Source organism: Histoplasma capsulatum (genome assembly GCF_000150115.1).
Source record: "Histoplasma capsulatum G186AR genomic scaffold supercont2.21, whole genome shotgun sequence".
In the NCBI taxonomy this organism is placed as follows: Eukaryota; Fungi; Ascomycota; class Eurotiomycetes; order Onygenales; family Ajellomycetaceae; genus Histoplasma; species Histoplasma capsulatum.
Window position 1 is genome coordinate 49223 of NW_025544821.1, and position 20461 is coordinate 69683.

The window sequence follows — 20461 nt, forward strand, 5'->3', positions numbered from 1 at the left end:
AATCTATCACTGCTAATCTATCACTGCTAATCTATCGCTGCTAATCTATCGCTGCTAATCTATCGCTGCTAATCTATCGCTGCTAATCTATCGCCGCCAACCTACCTACCGCTGCCAACCTACCCACCGCTGCCAACCTATCTATCACTGCTAATCTATCGCTGCTAATCTATCGCTGCTAATCTATCACTGCTAATCTATCGCTGCTAATCTATCGCTGCTAATCTATCGCCGCCAACCTACCTACCGCTGCCAATCTACCTACCGCTGCCAACCTATCTATCACTGCTAATCTATCGCTGCTAATCTATCGCTGCTAATCTATCACTGCTAATCTATCGCTGCTAATCTATCGCTGCTAATCTATCGCCGCCAACCTACCTACCGCTGCCAATCTACCTACCGCTGCCAACCTATCTATCACTGCTAATCTATCGCTGCTAATCTATTGCTGCTAATCTATCACTGCTAATCTATTGCTGCTAATCTATTGCTGCTAATCTATCACTGCTAATCTATCGCTGCTAATCTATCGCTGCTAATCTATCGCCGCCAACCTACCTACCGCTGCCAATCTACCTACTGCTGCCAACCTATCTATCACTGCTAATCTATCGCTGCTAATCTATCGCTGCTAATCTATCACTGCTAATCTATTGCTGCTAATCTATCGCTGCTAATCTATCGCCGCCAACCTACCTACCGCTGCCAACCTACCTACTGCTGCCAACCTATCTATTGCTGCCAACCTATATAGGGTAAATCATGGTCCCATTTGGTCCCATTTTGTAAAATGGGACCAAATGGGACCAGGATCACTAATTTATTACTAAAACATGATCTGGGACTAGATTTATAATATAAACAGTGTAAAGTGACTAATTTACTAAACACTATATGGGACCAGGACTAAGATATCTAATAATGGGACTGAGGAAAAATTTGGTCCCAGTCCCATGCATGGTCACACAGCCAGTCTATAAAATCATTCTCTAAAAGTTGAATATTATTCTTTTTAATCTGATTTATATAATTTTTAATAAATAAGGTTCATTCTTTACTTACTTCAGTAAATAAACAGTCAAAAAATATAAAATCTTTGATTCTATATTCTAGACAGATATAATCAGTTTTTATAATAATTAAATATTCAATAAATATATAATTAGAGTTTTTTGACTTAACTATTATATTTATTATTTTTTTATATAATCTTATTCTTAGAACAGCAGATCTTTCAGTGAAATTATTCTTTATAATAGATTATAGAGAATATATAAATAATTTATAATTTTTAAATATAGTAAAATAAGATTTTATCTGTAGAGCAACTGATGATTATATATAGTTGTATAATTATATATTATATTCTTTTCAAAATTACTGTATATCAGTGCTAATATTATTATTAGAGTTAGTTTACTTTTTATCAAGAATATCATCAGTTTCAGATTGTCTCACTGTAAGAAGAATCTTTTTTTTTATATAAAGTAATTCTTAGATTCAGTCAGTATAACTGATTTTCTTATAAATCTCATTTAATTATAGAATTTATTAAAAATTTTTATAATAACAGATATTCTATTTTTTCTCTGTAGATAGTTTATTAGATCTATATTAATATTTTTATTATTTATAAAGATCTGATTTCTATCAGTTTTTATTTATTGAACTTTATATTAAAGTCTTGCAATCTTCAGTTTTATACAAGTTTCTTTATTTATATTATAATTACTAGAGTTATTCATATTGTCTGATATTTTATTGTTATTAACTGAGTCTTTATATTTAATATTTGACTTATTTAATTCTTCTTCAATTATATTATCAGATTCAAATATTCTCAGAATAGTTATTTTATTAATTGCAGATATTGATAAATCTGTATTTAATTTCTATTATATTTCAGATATTTGAGGATTTCTTCTTCTATATATTATTATATATTCTTTCATCAAATCAGGCATTTCATTCAATCTCAAATTAATTATAGAGTTTAAATTATCTAGATATACTTTTAATAATGTATGAAGATATAGTTAGTACATTATTTCAGCAGTTCTGTTGCTTCTTAGAGTCATAATCTGTGGGAGGATAATGTTGTTGTTCTTACTAAACTAAACTATATGAGAGCAACACAATATGTTGGGGGGCATGTGATAGGGTAGCTGTAGTACCCACTAACAATCGTTTCTGTCAGGTGACCTAGAGGCTCTTGAGACGACGCACATGGACTGCGTCAACCCCGGGATCATTTCCACTCCCTGGCGCGTCGTTGGCACATATGAAGACTCCTTTGAGTACACTCGACCACCACCTTCTGAAGAGAAAATGAACGGTGATGTGCTGTCATCTCGAAGTCACTCAGAGGGTCTGCCATCCAGCCAATACAACAAGCAACGCAGTCTATTGACCATAGGTCCATGATCCCCATTCAGTTTTGGCTTAATGACAAACCAACAAAATAAACAATCAAATCCAGACATATTTTCCTCCCCCAAAAAACTGATTTCAAACCTTGACTCATCTAACATACTCATCACCTGGCTGAAAAGTTTGGTGAGTGAGAGTCTTTCAGCCCCTCATGAGTCTACATTTCGCTTGCCACTCAATTGTTTGTTTGACTTTTAGATCACCTATCTACTCATGCGACGGGCAGCAACATTTCTGAAAGCCTGAGGCAGCATCACTCCATGTTAGTTCAATCTATAAAGCTAATCATTCTTCCCTCTAAAACATCTCGAATACTCTCTTTCAAGACGATCCAGCCATTACCCACCAACTACCCTGGAAATTCATACTCCCAAAGGAGTCCCCCCTTTTTTAACACCCTCCCTAGCATTGAAGATCTGTTCACTTCCAGCATTCTTCAATAAAATCCCTATCCATATCCTTTCCCAATTGTCTCCCAGCTGATTCCTACAAGGGCGCTATCGACAACATTACCACCAAAGGAGGCCCTAATGGTGTCAGCAACCTTGCTGAGAATGCAAAATTATTCAAGGTGGAAAAGACCTCCTTGAAAGGTGTCACTGAACATGTGGCTCACGCGAGCACTAAACAACTTGGGAAAACTGGAGTTCACACCTTATATGCTGTTATCCATGTTCTAATATCTATTTTGAGTCTGGTATACTAGGTGTCTTGAAGGGGCTCTTTCCATAGCACAGCAACCATCACCACAACCGGCGAGAAACTGCCAAACAAGTGTCATTGCACAGTTTCAATGTCTCCAGGTCATGCCAAGGTCCATATTTACATTGATCTCACTAATAAGACAGCGTTCGACGACATGAAAGTACTAGAAAAGAGCATAGTTCAGCACAGCAAATCTACCCCAGACCTAACACTGTCCTCAGGCGCCTACCTTTCTACGTGACAGCCATGGCAGCATTGCTCACAACTGATGGCGATACCCTGTTACTGGGTGCTTGAATGCAGGGGGGAAGTGAAGGGGCTAAGAATTGTTTACTGGAGTGATAGAGTGTAGCTTGTAATTGTTTAAAGATGAGTTTGTTGATATTAATGTAAATTGATATATACTGTTGATGAGTTCTACAGCTAGCTACTCTTAAGTTCAAATGCCAGCACTACTGCTGAGGATGGGACAATGTTGAATCCCCCATATCCTTGAGTATTTGGTCCAATCAAGTGATAGCTCTACTAGACCTTTGCTGGTATTGAACCACCCATATCTGTTCACCAAACTACTGCTCCAGCCCCAATGGTATTAGAAGAAGACTGCGCATACCAATCCAATGGAACCCAGGTCAATCTATACCGTCATATCTGCCAGCTTTAAGTGTGGCTGATGAGATGCCCCTTCCACGCTGCAGCTTCCACATTCAGGTCAAACGTGTTCGAGGGCTATATTTTACCAGTTAGAATGCGGTTGTGAGAAGATAAAGAAACAGTTCAATCGTATTTCAGTATGACTGATTGTATGCATCACGGAGCTATGACACTCCCTGGTCAAACCTTCAATTTAATGACATTATATTATTACATTCGAGGGCTACTGGCAATTGCCGAAATAAAACTACTGGAAAATGCACCTACGCAACAGGAACACCGAGGATCGTCAATATTTTTTAATACTAGTATAACAGAGTTCAATTGTGATAAAAAATGAAAAGAAGATTACGATTTATTTGTGATTTATACTTGGCAATCAAATAAAACCCTTCGCTATTCAATATTTAAACAGAAAACAATAAACGAAAAACAACAAGATAGAGGGGAAGATTCATGGGACTGTGTACTGTAATGTACTGCCATCTGGTATTATAACAGGTTTACCATACGGAGTACGGAGTACTTGGGTATAAATTTCGAACAACATATTACTTTGTTACGCTGGATGATATTTGTCATCATTCGTCCTGGCGGCTTATCATCAATACTAGCGACGATCATCATCACCACCACCACCGCTCATCACGTCGAACATTAACAATGAAGGAAACTCCTTTGCTACCCCTTCCAACAGATGCCGCATACCTACTTCTTCTATGAATACAATCACAGCATGCTTTCAATAACTCAACCGACGATAACACCATTCTCTGTTGTTTGATCAGATAACAGCCGCCCTTCGAGACGCCTTGCCTTGCACTTTGATGACAAGCTCCTCTGGTGCAATAAAAGCGCCATAGTTTGGTTGGATGGCATTTCCCCCATATTTTGCTAACGATGGGAAATATAAGCAGTAGGCCAGATGAGCCTGGGTCTCTCTATCTCAAGGACCAGACCAAGCGTACGTCTCAACCTTATCCTGTGTATGTTCCTTGCTGGTTGGTGTTGACTCTTCTCTCGAATCTCCCACCACAGTAGCCATTGCATCTGTCATCGTCACCAACTCTCGTGGAAATCTTCTCCTGACCATTGCGCCAAATCAATTCCCCTCGACGAGGATAATACCTAGGAGGGAATCGGGGGACGATAGACCCATAGAGTACATCCAGGTCAGTCTAACCCCTCCTAATCCCCATTTCTTCCTCGCTTCTATTGCCCCGATGAAAAAAAAAGAAAGAAAGAAAGAAAGAAAGGGAAAAAATCGCTAATACAGGCCGGCTATTGTAGGACCCAGAGTCTCCATCTACTGGATTACCCTCCTTTCTTCTAAAACTGTGTAATGATGATGAGTTAAATTTTCGCTTCACTTTTTTCCTTCGCCAGGGACAGACCAAGCAACCCGCACCTTTGACCACCAACGGCGTGGCGACTTGTCTTCCCGAGGCAATTGATACGGTTCTCACCGGTCTTACATTCGCTCACGCATCCAATCCGAGAGATCTGGATAACCTGGTAACGCGAGAATTCCATGCCAACCCGAATTTACAAAATAACTCCAATGTAAAACACGTTGGGAATTTCTCGACTTCGGGGAGCCCGTCAATCCAATTTGACTGGTCGTGGAAATGGAAGCCTCCTAGACAAGCGGAAGATAGATGTGGCGGTTGGCGCAACTGCTGTAGCTTTCTTGACTACGATCAAAGAACAAATCGTCTCAACACGCTTGCAACATTTTCTTTCTGGGTTCAGAATATGTCTCGGCCTTCGTCAAGCCCTCAAATTCCTTCGCCCCGATTCGACCTGACTGTACCCCCTCGCCATCGGGTGCCTTCCTCTCAATCCGTCCAATCTCGAATAAGCGACACTGAAGCTATCAATGATCTCCTACCCCCTCCAACCCCCCCTGAGTTTGGGGATAACCTTCCGACCCCACATCCTCTGCCAGCCCAGAGCTCTGTAAAGTTAGACGTGACATGTCAGCGGCCAGGGGAGGATATGAGCGCAGTTGAAGATGGGCCTCTATTCCGTGCTACAATGAAGGCCTTGGAACAAAAAACAGGCAATATGCGGGCCAAGATGAAAAAGGTTTTAAAAAAAGCTGAGGCTGCGCATCAAGCCCAGATCGCCTGTAACGACGCTGTTAGCGCCTTTATCACGGCCCTCAATGATGCGTCTCTGTCTAACGCGAATGCCATTCAGCCTGCATTAGAGCATTACTTTGACCGAATCGCCCGAGAAATTCTGAATTACGAGCAACAGAATACCGTACACCTCCAAAAACTCATCATCGACCCTCTCTCTAAGTTATATAACCATGACATCAAACAAGCAGAATCAAAGAAAAAGGACTTCGAAGAAGAGAGTAGAGATTATTATGCCTACGTGGGACGGTATCTTGGCCAGCGGCAAGATTCCCTGAAAGAAAAAAAACGGGCCGAAAGCGATTCAAAATACCAAACAAAAAGAAGGAATTTTGAGTTAAAACGTTTCGACTACTCATCATTCATGCAGGACCTTCATGGTGGACGGAAAGAACAGGAAGTATTATCCCACCTGACAAAGTATGCTGATACACAAGCAAAGAGTTATTTGGCTGCAGCGAAGAAGATTGAGGAGATGATCCCACAACTGCAGGCGCTTATAGATGAAGTATCCGAAGCCGATAAAGAATTCCAGTTTCAGCGTACGGAGAGGGAAGAGAAACGAAGGGCCCTAGAGACGAGCACAAAGAAGTATATCGAACCGGGATCCGTACCGACCTCTGGTGTTACCGCTCTGGCACCGGGGAATTCCAACTTTTCTCATCAATCCGACTCCGAACTTGGTCGAGCAGATAGTACAGGCTCACAGCTAAAGGCAGTCGCTACTAACAATTCAGCGCATTCTTCGTCCTTAAATCCTCCTATTCATATTGAGCCGCCCACAGGATCATTATCTGCACTATCAGGATCAAATCGATTCAAAGGCATTCGGGACTTAGAGGATCGCGATTCTTCCAGTCCGATGCACGATATGCAAGAAGCTCAACATCGAAAGGAGGGGCTTTTGTGGGCGTTATCCCGCCCAGGCTCTCACATGGATCCCAAAGGGATTAACAAACAAGCTTGGCATAAGTAAGATTATCATGTTAACCCACAATTACCCGTCGAACCCCAGTTATTTTGTACAATTTCGGTGTTGATTGGACACCAAAGCTTTGTTTCATAATATGTAAAACGATAACTAATTGCCATGTGGCAGGTTTTGGATCGTCCTTGACCAAGGGAAACTTTCAGAGTACAGCAATTGGAAACAAAAGCTGGACTTGCACATGGAGCCAATCGATCTACGGATGGCATCCGTTCGGGAAGCGCGTAATGCCGAAAGAAGATTCTGCTTTGAGGTTATAACTCCCCAGTACAAGAGAATATATCAGGCGACGTCAGAGGAGGACATGAACGCCTGGATTATTGCTATCAACAACGCATTGCAAAGCGCTGTGGAAGGCAGAAGCCTTCCACCTGTTACTCTTCAACAGCCAATAACTGATGGAGCCATTCGTCGCGGTATTGGCTCCGTTCTGGCCGGGAAAGGGTCCCACTCCTCTCAGCAGGCACACTATAATCCTCCTGTTTCCGGCGTGAATCGTCGAACCACAGTTGGCGCCCGACCCTGTTACGTTCGGGGCGATAACAATAATTACGAGGAGAACCCGTCGAAACTTTTACAAACAGTCCGTGACGCTGACCAAGGCAATTGTTGGTGTGCGGATTGCGGGTCGCTGTCTAAAGTTGAATGGGTGTCAATCAATCTTGGGATAGTTCTCTGTATTGAATGCAGTGGGATTCATCGGTCATTGGGCACCCATATCTCAAAAATCCGCTCACTTACCCTTGACATTCATTCATTTTCCAATGACATTGTCGAGATACTCCTACAAGTTGGAAATCGCGTTAGCAATATGGTTTGGGAATCTCGACTGGATCCCTCACTCAAGCCTACCGCTCAATCAACTAGAGAACAACGTTTAAAGTTCATTACGGCAAAGTATAGTGAAAGAGCGTATCTTCAGCCTTTATCCGCTACCCTCTCGCGTTACGCTACGGCGGAAGAAACACTTCTGGCTTCTATCAAAAGAAATGACATACAAGGTGTGTTATATGGAATCGCCCTTCGCGCCAATCTCAATGTCACCGACCGGTCTCGGGGTACCCATGCAGTGTTCCTGGCGCTTGCAGCTGCGGATCCTGCCTTTCCCGCTTCGTCAGGGCAGGCAACAGCCATTCCTTCGAGATCCGCTGCGGTACCGCCTTCAGCTGAAAAACATATACCATTTCCCATTGCGGAATTGCTTGTACAAAATGGAGCAGAGATTCCATCTGAAATGCCATCCATCCCTTTATCACCCGCAGCTCAGCTATATATAAACCAAAGGACAGCGAAAATAAGCGGAAGCTTTATTGTCCAACCAAGAGCGCTTGCTTCGTCAATGGGGGATCCAGGAACTGACATAACTTGCGCTCTGCCCTTGATTCACAATAGTGGCAAGCTCTCGTCCAACGGAGAGAACATTTCAACGACGTCACCTGCTTCCCACCCACTTACCGGCCTCGATAACAAGGAGAGAGAGAGGTTGCAGAAGCGAGGCAGTGCTGGAGCTCGATTTGCAGGAAAGGTGGCCTCATTGGGATCCGATCGATAGGCCCCGCAAATTCCATTTCCAGCTATTGATTGATTCCCGCCGTTGGTTGTCAGGGTTCCACTTAGTTTCTCCGCTTGATGATGGAGATTGGAGTCTAGCAGGTGTTCTTTCAACGCGACTAAGCCAGTGTTGTTTCTTCGTTGTATGGGGAATTCGGAGGTGTGAAACCGTTCTTAAAGAGGAATAACAGTTAGGGGATGTATATATATATATATGTCTATATATACCTCAGGGGGCGGGCAACTGCGTCAAGAAGGCAACTGTTACTCTACTCGCTTTCCTTTTTCCCGTTTCTTTCTTGGCATTTTGCAACCTAATTCCCCAAATGTTCCAATTCAATTTCTTGCTAAGGCAATTCCACTTAGTATTGTCGAATAATGCCTCATTGTTACTCTACATTTTTATTTTTTTCTGGGATTGCCGAGATATTTTGGATTATTTTCTATACCTCACTTTTCTACTTGGTCGGAAGTTTCCCTTTTGCATGTTTGATTTTGCATGATACCTCGATGATACTTAATGATAATATGATATGATTATGGCAATGTGGACTTTGGTAGAAGTGTTGTTCTTTGGCGTTTGGTGCATAAAACAGGTAGGGCGTCTGGTTACCCTCTGTCCATGCCTGTTTGGCAGCAGAAAATTTTGACCAGAGGCAGGGGTTTAAGCCCTGAATCCACATGGCCGTGTCATGTTGTACTGTGCATTCAATCCAGAAGAGTAGGTATTTCATCCCTGCCGCCTACACAGCGCCTGTCCAAGCTCCTGACCGCGATATTGTACATGTACTTTACATGCCTCTTACAAGCTGCAGGACCCGATATACGGTGTGGATGATTCCACAATTCTCCCCGTCCATGTTACAGAGGTTTGGACGTCCAGCGAGCCAGCGCTTTGCTCCGCTGTCCTCGAGTGAACTTCTGTGTAGAGAGTATGCCAGGGTCATATGTAAGTTAGAGGCGGACTTGCGGGTAGCGTCTTGTCCTGCAGGCAGAACCAAGATTGACCTACCAGTCAGCTCGCAGATGATCCTTTTGCCACTCACCAGCCACCAGCCATCCCGTGTGCATAAACTTGGATTTCTCTTGGTTCCCTGCTACTTGCCTCCTTGCGCCTGGCTTCGAAAATAAGAATCATAACAGGGGATGTTGCGAACTGGATTCCCTCGCCACTCTCCCGGCACGATTAGCATCGTCCCTTTTGCTCCACATTGCCAGCACTGGAATCATTCCCACTGGAAAAAGCGCCAATAGAGCATTTACCGTACATGTACAGAGAACAGTGCATTATGATTGCATATATTGTCAAGCAGGGTTCGAGCAAGACCCGTTTCAATTCACGGATCCTTCCGAATGTTGCGCAGGGCTATCCTCAGCGGGGAGCAAAAGTCAACAATAATGATAATTTTACGAGTCGACGAGCCTTCGCATGGGTGATTGCAAATTATCCATCCAGAGCTCCAGCTCTGCAGGGTCTAGGCAAGTCAGTGACGCTGCTCATTATGGCCAACGCTCCTTTTTGATCCAAGTTCTCCTGCCAAATGTTGGGTGGCCAGATCCTTATATCTGTGGCTTTTCTCCTACATAATCGCTTTGGGGGCAAACAGCCTTTGGTTTCTATCCTTCTTCTACGCATGGTCCCCTCTCCTTAAGCTTTCTCTTCTTGCCTCTTACTCTCAGTCCACTATCTTGTCACAATCCCCGTCATTTTACGAGGGCCATTCGGCTATCTCAATATCTCTGGTCCCTTGCAATAACGCATTTCCGCTAGAGCTTTCAACTTTTGGGCCATCTTCAGAGGCAGACAAAAAATAATTGCCCCTTTCCCCTCACAACTTTGTGTACATTTGTACCTCGTCCATAAAACCAGGCATATTTTCGGCAGAAGAGCGGTCCCAGAAGCAGACGTCCGAGGGCTTTGGATGCGCCAAGTAAGTGAGTTAATAATGGGTAACTATCCGTCGACGTTCCTCAGAGCTTATCCAAGCGAGAGACCAACCGACTGGAGTTTCTGTTGACGAAAACCGTTTTATTCCACCAGGGCCATAGGGATGCCGCAACCTTCCACTGTTCAGAGTGGAGCGGACAGCGAACGACCTCCTCCCGGGTATATTGCAGTTGGGATGCCGACATCTAACATTGTCCGTTTACCTGTTCAGCACCCTTACTATCATATACAACCAGCATTTACACAATTTTCCGTGCCGTTTCATATTCCAGGACATCCGCATATCCGGCACGATACGTGGAATTGTCGCCGATATGATTCAACTTTCAATTATCCCACAATGCCTGGCACCTTAGCTAACGAAACACAATCCTCTACGCAAGCCGTTTTATATCACACCACTTTACCCTCGATTCCCCAGCCAACATACTATGGAGCACTCTTTCATCAAATGCCAAAATTGCAGCATTTCCCGCCGCAACCTATGGCCTATGACAACCAACAAGGCCCAATTCGCGTGCACGTACGGAATAACAGCAATATAGAGACTTCCAGCTACTCCCGTATTACGCATGAACAGCCGTACCGCACGCTTCCGTCGAGGCCGACAGAATCGTCGACCTCATGTTATACTATTGTCGATGGCTCGGGGCTAACCAATCGTTCTGGAAATGCCCTCGAGACACGTGGAAACGGAGCAGGTCAGTTATGTATCCTGTTTTAATTTATTTGCAGTTTACAGGAATGTGGTTGAAATATCAATCTCACGGTTGAGTGTTGCTTATATTCGATACCCAGGGGCCAATGCACATGTACAACCACCCGTTTTCCTCCCCGAGCCACCAACTCCCAGAGGGCCACCGAGGAAGCCAAAGCAATCCGGGTTCGCATTATGGGTGGGAAATCTCCCATCTCGTGCCAACATTGTTGATCTCAAGGACCATTTTTCTCAGGGTGCTACTAAAGAAATCGAAAGCGTATTTCTGATCTCAAACAGCAAATGTGCATTTGTGAATTATAGGACAGAAGCAGCCTGCGTCTCAGCAGTGGCAAGATTCCATGATTCAAGGTTCCAGGGCATTAAATTGGTTTGCAGGATGCGTAGGGGCACTTCCGAGCTTAAAAATAGAGTAACATTATCACCACCACTTCCGGCGGCTTCAGGTACTACTGATGATAGCAATGAGATTGATGACTCACATGCTGAACTTGTTCCGAACAATTCCTCCAAGGATAGCAGTTTCCAACGCCCAGCTGTGAAGTATTGTGAACGATATTTTATAGTGAAAAGCCTGACTATTGAAGATCTTGAACGCAGCAGGGTGAGTGGGGTGTGGGCCACACAGAGACATAACGAGGCATTTCTGAACCATGCGTATGAGGTGGGAAAACTACTCTACTATCCATATGGAATGAATTGCCACTGCGAAAGCAGTCGGATGCGAATGAGAGTCATGAATATTGATATTTCCTGCAAACCAAAATGGTTGTTCCTGACTGACTTATTCTTTCATTTTCCTGGGAGCAGACTTCGGAGACTGTATATTTGATATTCTCCGCCAATAAATCTGGAGAATACTTTGGCTATGGCAAGATGGCCTCTCCCATCCCCACTGGCGAGCAAAGCATCTCCGACGGGACCCCTCAGAGAATCAGTTCCACGCCATCATCCGAATTTCTGATAGTCACGGCTACGCCGCGCACGGAAACGGCTCCAGCGGGCTCTGTGGTGGACGACCCAGCTCGGGGCACGATATTCTGGGAAATCGATCGCATTGACGAGGTAGGTTTGGGAAAGACGGGCGGGTCTGGACAGATAGAGGACGAAGGCACGGCGGACGACAGTCAGTCTTTTGGTAGGCCATTCAATGTGGATTGGTTGTGCTGGCGACGTCTCCCATTCCACCACACAAGAGGTCTCCGGAACCCTTGGAACGCGAATAAGGAGGTGAAAATCGCCAGAGATGGGACGGAGATCGAGCCAGGTGTGGGGAGAAGATTGATTAGACTATTCGACCTCATGGAGTGAAGGGGCGGAAGCGGTTACCTGCTATTATTTAAATTAGAGAGGGTTTGGAGACTCACGCAGCACCTAGCGACAATGGGAAACCTAGAAAGGTCAAGCATACATGGTTCTGTCTTTGATTTCGGGGCCGGAAGGCATTTTCAGGCGTTTCTCAAGGGGCGAATATATATATATATTGATATTGATAGTATTGCTATTCATGAGCGGAAACATAACAGTGCGCTACATACGATAGATGATATTCGAGAAATAGGATATGGCGCATGTCATATATGTATGTGTGTGTGGTATATGACTAAATTGGCAGTAGATGCGTTATGGACCTGGCGAGAGTCGAATTTTTATACTGTTCATATCTTGGAACATTCCAATTGAACGTACTCGAAATATATTCCAACGTAATTCCCGCAAGTATGTACATACATGCACATACAACACATTTCTACGACAGGGAGGGAGACGGTAGTGGCATCGCTCTGTAGAGAGCTCTGGATTGATTCTAATGGCGGTGATGCTGGATTGATCGGTCATCCAGCATCGATGGTGAAAGAAACATGATGTAGCATCCATCATGCTATCTCGTCCTGGAGATCAGCCAGCAAACATCGAGTTGCAAAGTGCAGCAGCACCTGCATCTATCCCGTATATATCATATCTCATATTTCATATAATAACTATAATAACTAGTGGTTATATGAAGGTGGATTTGCCTGTGTTCGAACACGTGTTCCTATGGTGTTCAGCCAAGGCCCCCGAATAACCCATACATGTTCCGTACGGTGAGCTACCTTCTTTGATCATATAAAAGAGGTAACTTTTCTGTAATATTACGTACAATGACTGTATCAGCTCCTCTCTGAATGTGTATTTAATAATTATCACCCCACTACTGTATTCTTCTCCCCCTGCTCTTGTATTGATTTCTATTCTTAATTATCCTTGTCCTTACCCATCTACTTTGAAACCCTTGCATCTTCATACAAGTGAGAAAGACTGATAATGACCTCTGCTGCTGATACTGCTGTTGAAGCAGCTGCTGCACAGAAGCAGCTACAGCATGATCTTATTATAGAGATGACAGCACAGAGAGAGAATGCACTGAGAATCAGCAGACAAAGCAGATCAAAGAATACACAGATAGCATACACAGGGAAGCAGAATGAATGGATGGTAATATATAGATTTATTTTATTTCTATTTCTTCTTTATTTCTGTGTATGAAGAGAGATGGAATTTGATAGACTAACTTCTCACTGCTGCTCAATCTCCACTATCTGTATGATAGAAATGATGTAATGAAAAGAAGTTTTCAGATGATCAGATTGTCTCTGAGCAGAAGACAATCTGGTTCTTTAGTGAGAGAGTTCTCAATCATCCACTCAGAGGGGGCCATCTCAAAAGAAAGTGTACAAATGCTGAGGGAGAAGAGATTGTGCAGACAATAGAAGAGGATCTGATCAAGCAGTATTGAGCAGCTCTTGTTGATCTGTATCATACACAGCAGAGCAGACAGAAGAACTCCCATCCTCACTCAATTGACCAGGCCTTGAATGGCATGTTAAAGACTCACAGATCTATGAAGCATGTACAGAGGCATACAGAGTTTGTGGACAGAGGTGCAGACACTCTGATGAACAGCTATACTGAGCTGAATATGGTGAACTTTGTACATCAGTGCTGAGAGAGGTGACAGAGGGATGGAAGGCATACAGTTGAGCCTCTTCTTCATACAGCAGCTGACTTTCTCATGAGTCACCATATACTGCTGAGAGAGCAGTTCAGACAAGAGATGCAGTTGGCTGATCTGTTTACAATTGAGCTGTTAAATGAGGGATCAACACCCTGCTGACCTCTTATTCAGATCATGAGTAATGACAAGACAAATCAGAACAACAGACTTGAATATTCAACTGTCATACAGTATAAGAATTATATTCTTTGTTCAATGTCACAGATTGTATTCTATCTGTTCTATAGATGAAATATTATACAGAAGCCTCTGCCTCAGTTCCACTACCATCAGCTCTGGTACAATATTCACTTACTCAAGAGTGGGGATCTGTATGAGCAGATCTTCTACAGAACTCATCTCAAGTGGACAAACAAGCTCTTTATGTACACAGACATGTCAGGGATGACAAAGAAGACTTATGCTGGACAATTCACAGATGCACAGAAGGCAGAGCTTAATGAAATGAATGAGAGCAGCATCCACAGAGCTGAGCAATGGAATAATGACTCTTTGACCAGCTGCTATCTCAGTCAGATCAATCAGAAGTTCATATAGAGGATTGCAGGATTCAATTCTAGCTTGCCAAATAATTACCATCTTCCACAAGCTACAGTCACCCCACCAGAGCTGTTGAAGAAATCCCTCTGACCATGAGTGGATGAATGGCTTATCTGGTTTCATTCTGAGAACAGATTCTCTTATATCACTCCTTCTGAGATCTCTGGTGTGAGTCTGAAGCTGCTTGATAGTGGAAGTTCATTTGACTCAGATGATCTTGCAGCTCAGGGGTTTTTGCGGCTGTTAGATTATCTTTGTATAATGATACTACAGGACTCTGCTCTTCTTCAGAGGGAATTTCCAACTCATCCACTGTGGATCAACTCAGTGTTTCAGCATGCAGAGTATGAGCAGTTTGCAGATGCTGTACAGGCTGCAGAGTCAGTTCCCATTCCTTCACAGAAGATGATGCTTCAACAGTCAGTGCCACAGATTTCTGAGAGCCTGAGCACCATACAGAGACAGATCAATGTGGTGGCAGATCAGATAAAGATCAGAGATGTACAAATGAAGGAGAAGGTTGATAGAATTCAGTGTGGAATTGATACAATAACAACTGGATTCTGGATCTTTCAGCCTGTCTCTGTTTCTGTCTGTGTACAGAAAGATACTGTTAAGATTCCCTCCATCTCTGCATCTGTATCTTCATCCTCCTTTTTATCAACTGCTGCTGCTGCTGTCACCACTTCTGCTACAGCATTGTCAACTGAGAATGATATTTGGACATATCAGCTCTCCCATACAATTCAATCAGTCAATGATCTCTGAAAGGAATGGGAACAGAGGTTGAATGGACAGCCCTCTGTGCAGCATCTGAAGTCATCATACAGGTCTAGCTGGAGAAAGAAGAATAGTGAGTGCATGTTCTTTTTCCAGCAGAAGGTGATCATTGATGAGATACTCAGTCACCACTATACAATGAAATCAAGATCTGTTCTAGAGATTGTGGAGGAGCTTGAGTTGATGCACATACAATTAAGAATGAGTCTGAACAAGCTCTCTGTCTTCCTCAGAAGAGCAAGAAGATAATCTGTGTATATTAACTATACTATATTGTATATCTTTTAACCTTGAGTATTTATTTATTTATGCATGCAGGCTGCCTCAGCAGAATTCACAAGGATGAGCATTCTCTCTTTCCCTTTTTCCTCTTTCATACACAAGGCATTTCCACTTTCCTCTTTCATTCATGATGACAACAACAACAAGTTGATTATAAAATCCCCCCTTCTTCTGTCTCCCCCTTCAACTTCTTTTCTCTTCCTCTCTCCAGCTCCTCCATCATCATCCATCAATACATACAACCCCTTTTGCATCAGAATCCATCATTCTCTTGTTGGAATTCATCAAGATCACTCATCCACTGTCCACCCTGTCTTTTTCCCACTCCATACACTGCATAAGATGTTCATTTCATCATACCAAAGAAGAAGAACACTGACAGAGACTTGCATACATAGTCAGAGAAGATTTTCAATTTTTTTTTTCCACAAAAAAGAAGACCAGCTCCCTTCTGTTCTTCAACAGTGTTCTCTCCCCCCCTCTCTCTCTGTGAACAATGTGAGTATTCCTCTGCTCCTCTACCATACAGTATAGAAAGCTGATTATAATGCAAGGGCTCTCATTCCATACAATTCTGTCACCACCCAGTGGAACCTGGCTCAGACTGAGTTGATTGACCCATATCATCCAGCTGCTGAACATCAAGATGGGTGGCAGGAATGGCCAGAGTATGGCACAATATATGCCAGCAATCCCCAGCTGGGTATATTTTGTCATAGTCCCCAATCCCATGCTCTGCTTGCTGTCCCTGGCTTTGATATATTGTACATCTGTATGTATATCAGAGCTGATCAAGTGTTGTCCCATTGTCCATCATACATCAATGCCATTCTGATCCAATCCTGTGGTAGAACTCTTGTCACAGGCTGTACACAGTGTTGTACATCCCCTGAGCTTAAACTGTTCCCATTGTGCCACTGTGTGTATGGTTACTTTGGAGGAGCATGTGCCAACTGCAAATGACATGACCATGCAGTATGCTGCTCCCTCCACAGCTCTGCAGACCAGCCTGGTATGTATGATGATTTCCATGATAGACAGCCACCACAGCTACAAGCACCAGCAGCAGGTGGTGTGAATCATGATGCTCAGTCTGATGCACAGAATAATCCCATTCTCATTGAATAGAGTATGTATGAAGCTTTCATTTTTCTGTTCTGTTCTGTTCTGTTCTCTCTCTTTGATCTCCATTTCTCCATTATTATTATAGATGTATATATATTATTATTATAGAGTTAGGCCTAGTTGTATGAGCTGTGTATGACACTCAGGCAGTTGACTTGCACTTCTACACAGTGCCTGGAACCAGTAGCTCTTTAGTAGGGGTGAAGTCAAGCAGGTCATTTAGCTAGTGGTTATATAACTTTCTGTGTGCAAAGTCACATGTACCTGAATTTAATAGTATTTCTCTTACTAAATACAAGTATCCTGTATGTATGAACATGAAATTGAACACACACCAGCAATAACCAGGTTATATGCAGTGGTGTTGATGGCTGAGTGACTGCGCCTCTGCATATAACCTGGTTATTGTGAGGGTCGGGTTCGAACACGCCGTAACCCGACCCACCTATAACTATAATAACTGTAGTTAATGAACTTTTGCAAGATATTACATAAATCAAGCGGTATGTACCGTACATGTAATAGGCTGTTTCCGAAGTTACGCCGTTTGCGGCCGCCAGACACGAGATTCCCCCGGAGTTACCCCGGACGTACCCCGGATTACCCCACAATACGTCACTGGCCACCGGGCGCGGGGCTGCACGGCTCACCCGTGGGTGTAACGTAATGTAACAATCAACGACTTCCGCTTCAACGCCAACTTCTTCGATCTTCAACCTCATCTTCAACTTCATCTTCAACTTGATCTTCTCCAACCTCATCTTCCAACCTCATCGCTGTCTCTTCTTCTCTTCTTCCCCTCTTCTTTCTCCTCCTCGTCTTCTGCTTCTGCTTCTGCTTCTTCTCCTTCTATTCAATCCTTCTTCACATCAAGTATTCAACTTTGCCTTGTCGGGCCCCCTCGTTTTGTTTTATTCGTGCCTCCTGTAGCCCTCCAAGTTCTGGTTTTCCTTCGGCCATTATTGCTTGCTTGCCAGCTAGGAACTTTCACCCCCCACCCTAGAACCCTTCCTGCAAGCTCCCTCGACCCTGCTGGCTCCAGTCGACCACCGTCGGGTGTGCAGTGTCCAGCATCTGCTGTCTGGTCTCTGCTGTCTTGACACATCATTCCTTAATCAAGACTGTTGGGGCTTCACAACCGCCCATCTCGTCTCCGCTCCTCCTTGTGATACGATATATTAGAGCGCTTCTTGTATTCCCTCCTCCATGCCCCAACCAGCCATGTAATTGGTCTCTGGGGTGTCTTTGGCTCAAACACACACACCTCGTCTAAGCTTCTGGATCAGCTTCTCTCTCTCTCTCTCTCTCTCTCTCTCTCTCTCTCTACTTTACTTGTTTGCTTTCTTGCTGTGCTCTTTGTTCTTTGTTCTACTGTGGGGAAAAGGGAGAAGGAAGAAGGAGAGAAAGCCAAACTGCTGCTCATCCTCCTCCTCTGTTCCCCAATCAAAAACCAAATAAATTTGACCCAATTCATCGCTCGGGCGCTTTGTTGTTTGTTTTCCCTGCGCCTGACCGTCTAGCCTAGCCTATTGTTATCTTCACCTTGGCTGAGCTCTTCTTATTCCTTCTTGTCATGTCCGAAGACCCCTCGAATTCAACCTCTTCCGCCTCTGCCGCCCCTTCCGTTCCTTCCGCTCGTCCTCGGGGTCGTCGTGCTTCTATTGCTTCTGGGACTTCCTTCTCAGAGCTTTTTACAAGGCACGGCAGCTCTGCTGCACCTCCGCAACCCCCGCCGACCGTCTCTATCAATATCCCCGGTTCAATCATGACGTCTGCAAATGCTCAAGCACAGCAACGCCGCCGCACGTCCATTTCCACGCTGGGTCTCTCTGGGTCTCCTACTCAGCAATCATCCCCTTTTGGTAGTGCTCCAGGCATGCGACGTGGGAGCATCTCAAGCTCTGCCATGTCCGGTTCGCCTACCTGGGAAGACTCTGTGCTCGAGGAGAATGGAAATGACACCCCGATGTCCTCGCCTACCGCTCCATTTACCCGTCGTGTCTCGTTTGGGGCTCAAGCATTCCGAGACCGTGTAGGCAGTGCAAGTGCAAACGGTAGATACCCTTCTGGAAATTCTACAGTGGCAGGACGGCGAGCTCCGTCCACCGCGAGTAGCACATCCTCTCCTGCTGCAAGTACGCATAAAACCAATCCCCAGAACAATAGCTCTAACCCCTCTTCTTGGCGCCCTCTAGGCGAAGGCTTTAATTGGCCGGAAGCCCTTCGGACGCGTGCGGAGCGTGCTCCTTCGTTCGGAAGCTTCCCCCCTAGCTCTCCCACTGCGGGCTTCCATGGATCACCGCCCAACCATTCGTCTGCCCCACATTTCAAGCACCACCAACGAGCTGCTTCCATTGCAACTATGGAACAACCTGTTCGCGAGATGCGTGATACTCAGCAACAGCCGAAGCCCAAGCAAAAACCAAAACCTGACTATTTCCAGGAAAAGATACTAAGGGGTGACTTTATGGACTAAGGTCTGATTTGCGCTCATTTTCTTCATTTTCTGTTCATTTTTTTTTTTTCTCCATCAACGAATAAGCAATCGCCCCCCTCTCTAAAGGTTGCATTCTGTTGGCCACCTTGCTTCCTTTACTTCCTGGATTAGGAAATAAAATAAACAAATGGAGACGCGAATCCAAGCAAATGAAAGGGATATCCATTCTTTCGAAAGTCATTGGCAGCCGCATTAAAATTTCAACGAACCAATTATATCAGGGGGCTAGTAAAACAACAAATATGACAGGCCCATTTTTATCAGATAAAATGGCACTTCTCCCTAGGGATCGAACTCTTAGCATTCGTCCTCACTCGAATCCTATTCATTCTCACCATTTTCACAGGTTCAGCCCCAGCTATCTCTGAAGGTATCTATATTTTTATGCGTGTGTGCGTGCTCATTCTATCGCCCAATTTAAGACTCGGGACATGAGGGCTGGCCGAGCCTACCCCATACATTTTTTATTCTAGTCTCGCGGACACGCATGTGGCGAAGCTGTCTCTCGCCACCTTTGCCATTGCATTTTTCTTTCAAGGAATAAATAGTTTTTCTTCTTTCCCCGTTCCCCCCCTCTTTTTTTTTTTTATATACATTCAGCGCCTTCCTCCCAAGTCCTTGTTTTCTTTTTTTGTGCTGGGCTGTTTGACAAAGGCAAGACTGAACTACAACTTGGAGCAGATTCATGGCGGCGTAGGGGCTTGGTTTATGTAATTTATTTCTCCTCTTTCAATTGATCCTCAGCTTGAATATTATGAAAATACTAAACTCCCATTGTTTTTGGCCCTTTCTCTATTCTTATTCTCCCTTTCTAGCTCCCTTTCTTTGCCTCCTCTCTGCGGTCTGATATTTTATAATCTAAAAGGGAAATGATATAGGTATGAATGTAAATTTTTAGCCACGTAGTTTAAAAGAAAAGGGACTTCAACTCGTCTCCATTCAAACAATCCAATCTGACCACACCGTATATGAAACGAGCCCATCATAAAATCAGGTGGGAATTTTGGTAGTGAGTATCATATAAAAATACGAGAGGAG

General features: G+C 43.9%; 5 protein-coding genes across 5 annotated transcripts; 4 read left to right on the top strand and 1 right to left on the bottom strand.

Annotated features, from left to right (window-relative positions):
* Positions 1 to 2023: 2023 nt before the first annotated feature.
* Positions 2024 to 3139, top strand: HCBG_09075 (uncharacterized protein; the record flags this gene model as incomplete). The annotated part of the gene is made up of 4 exons (XM_045436124.1): positions 2024 to 2042; positions 2201 to 2419; positions 2483 to 2559; positions 2864 to 3139. 4 exons carry the CDS (start codon positions 2024 to 2026, stop codon positions 3137 to 3139), a joined length of 591 nt encoding a protein of 196 aa, XP_045283112.1.
* Positions 3140 to 4692: 1553 nt separating this feature from the next.
* Positions 4693 to 9146, top strand: HCBG_09076 (uncharacterized protein; the record flags this gene model as incomplete). Its single annotated transcript, XM_045436125.1, has 4 exons — positions 4693 to 4756; positions 4831 to 4964; positions 5179 to 6908; positions 7036 to 9146. The coding sequence occupies 4 exons, from the start codon at positions 4693 to 4695 to the stop codon at positions 8474 to 8476; spliced, it is 3369 nt and encodes a 1122-aa protein (XP_045283113.1).
* A 1380-nt stretch (positions 9147 to 10526) lies between these two features.
* On the top strand, positions 10527 to 12724 carry HCBG_09077 (uncharacterized protein; the record flags this gene model as incomplete). The annotated part of the gene is made up of 3 exons (XM_045436126.1): positions 10527 to 11124; positions 11159 to 11745; positions 11949 to 12724. 3 exons carry the CDS (start codon positions 10527 to 10529, stop codon positions 12450 to 12452), a joined length of 1689 nt encoding a protein of 562 aa, XP_045283114.1.
* Positions 12725 to 17089: 4365 nt separating this feature from the next.
* On the bottom strand, positions 17090 to 17687 carry HCBG_09078 (uncharacterized protein; the record flags this gene model as incomplete). Its single annotated transcript, XM_045436127.1, has 3 exons — positions 17090 to 17149; positions 17262 to 17377; positions 17438 to 17687. 3 exons carry the CDS (start codon positions 17685 to 17687, stop codon positions 17090 to 17092), a joined length of 426 nt encoding a protein of 141 aa, XP_045283115.1.
* An 812-nt stretch (positions 17688 to 18499) lies between these two features.
* HCBG_09079 (uncharacterized protein) lies at positions 18500 to 19402 on the top strand (the record flags this gene model as incomplete). Its single annotated transcript, XM_045436128.1, has 2 exons — positions 18500 to 19061; positions 19122 to 19402. The coding sequence occupies 2 exons, from the start codon at positions 18500 to 18502 to the stop codon at positions 19400 to 19402; spliced, it is 843 nt and encodes a 280-aa protein (XP_045283116.1).
* Positions 19403 to 20461: the final 1059 nt, after the last annotated feature.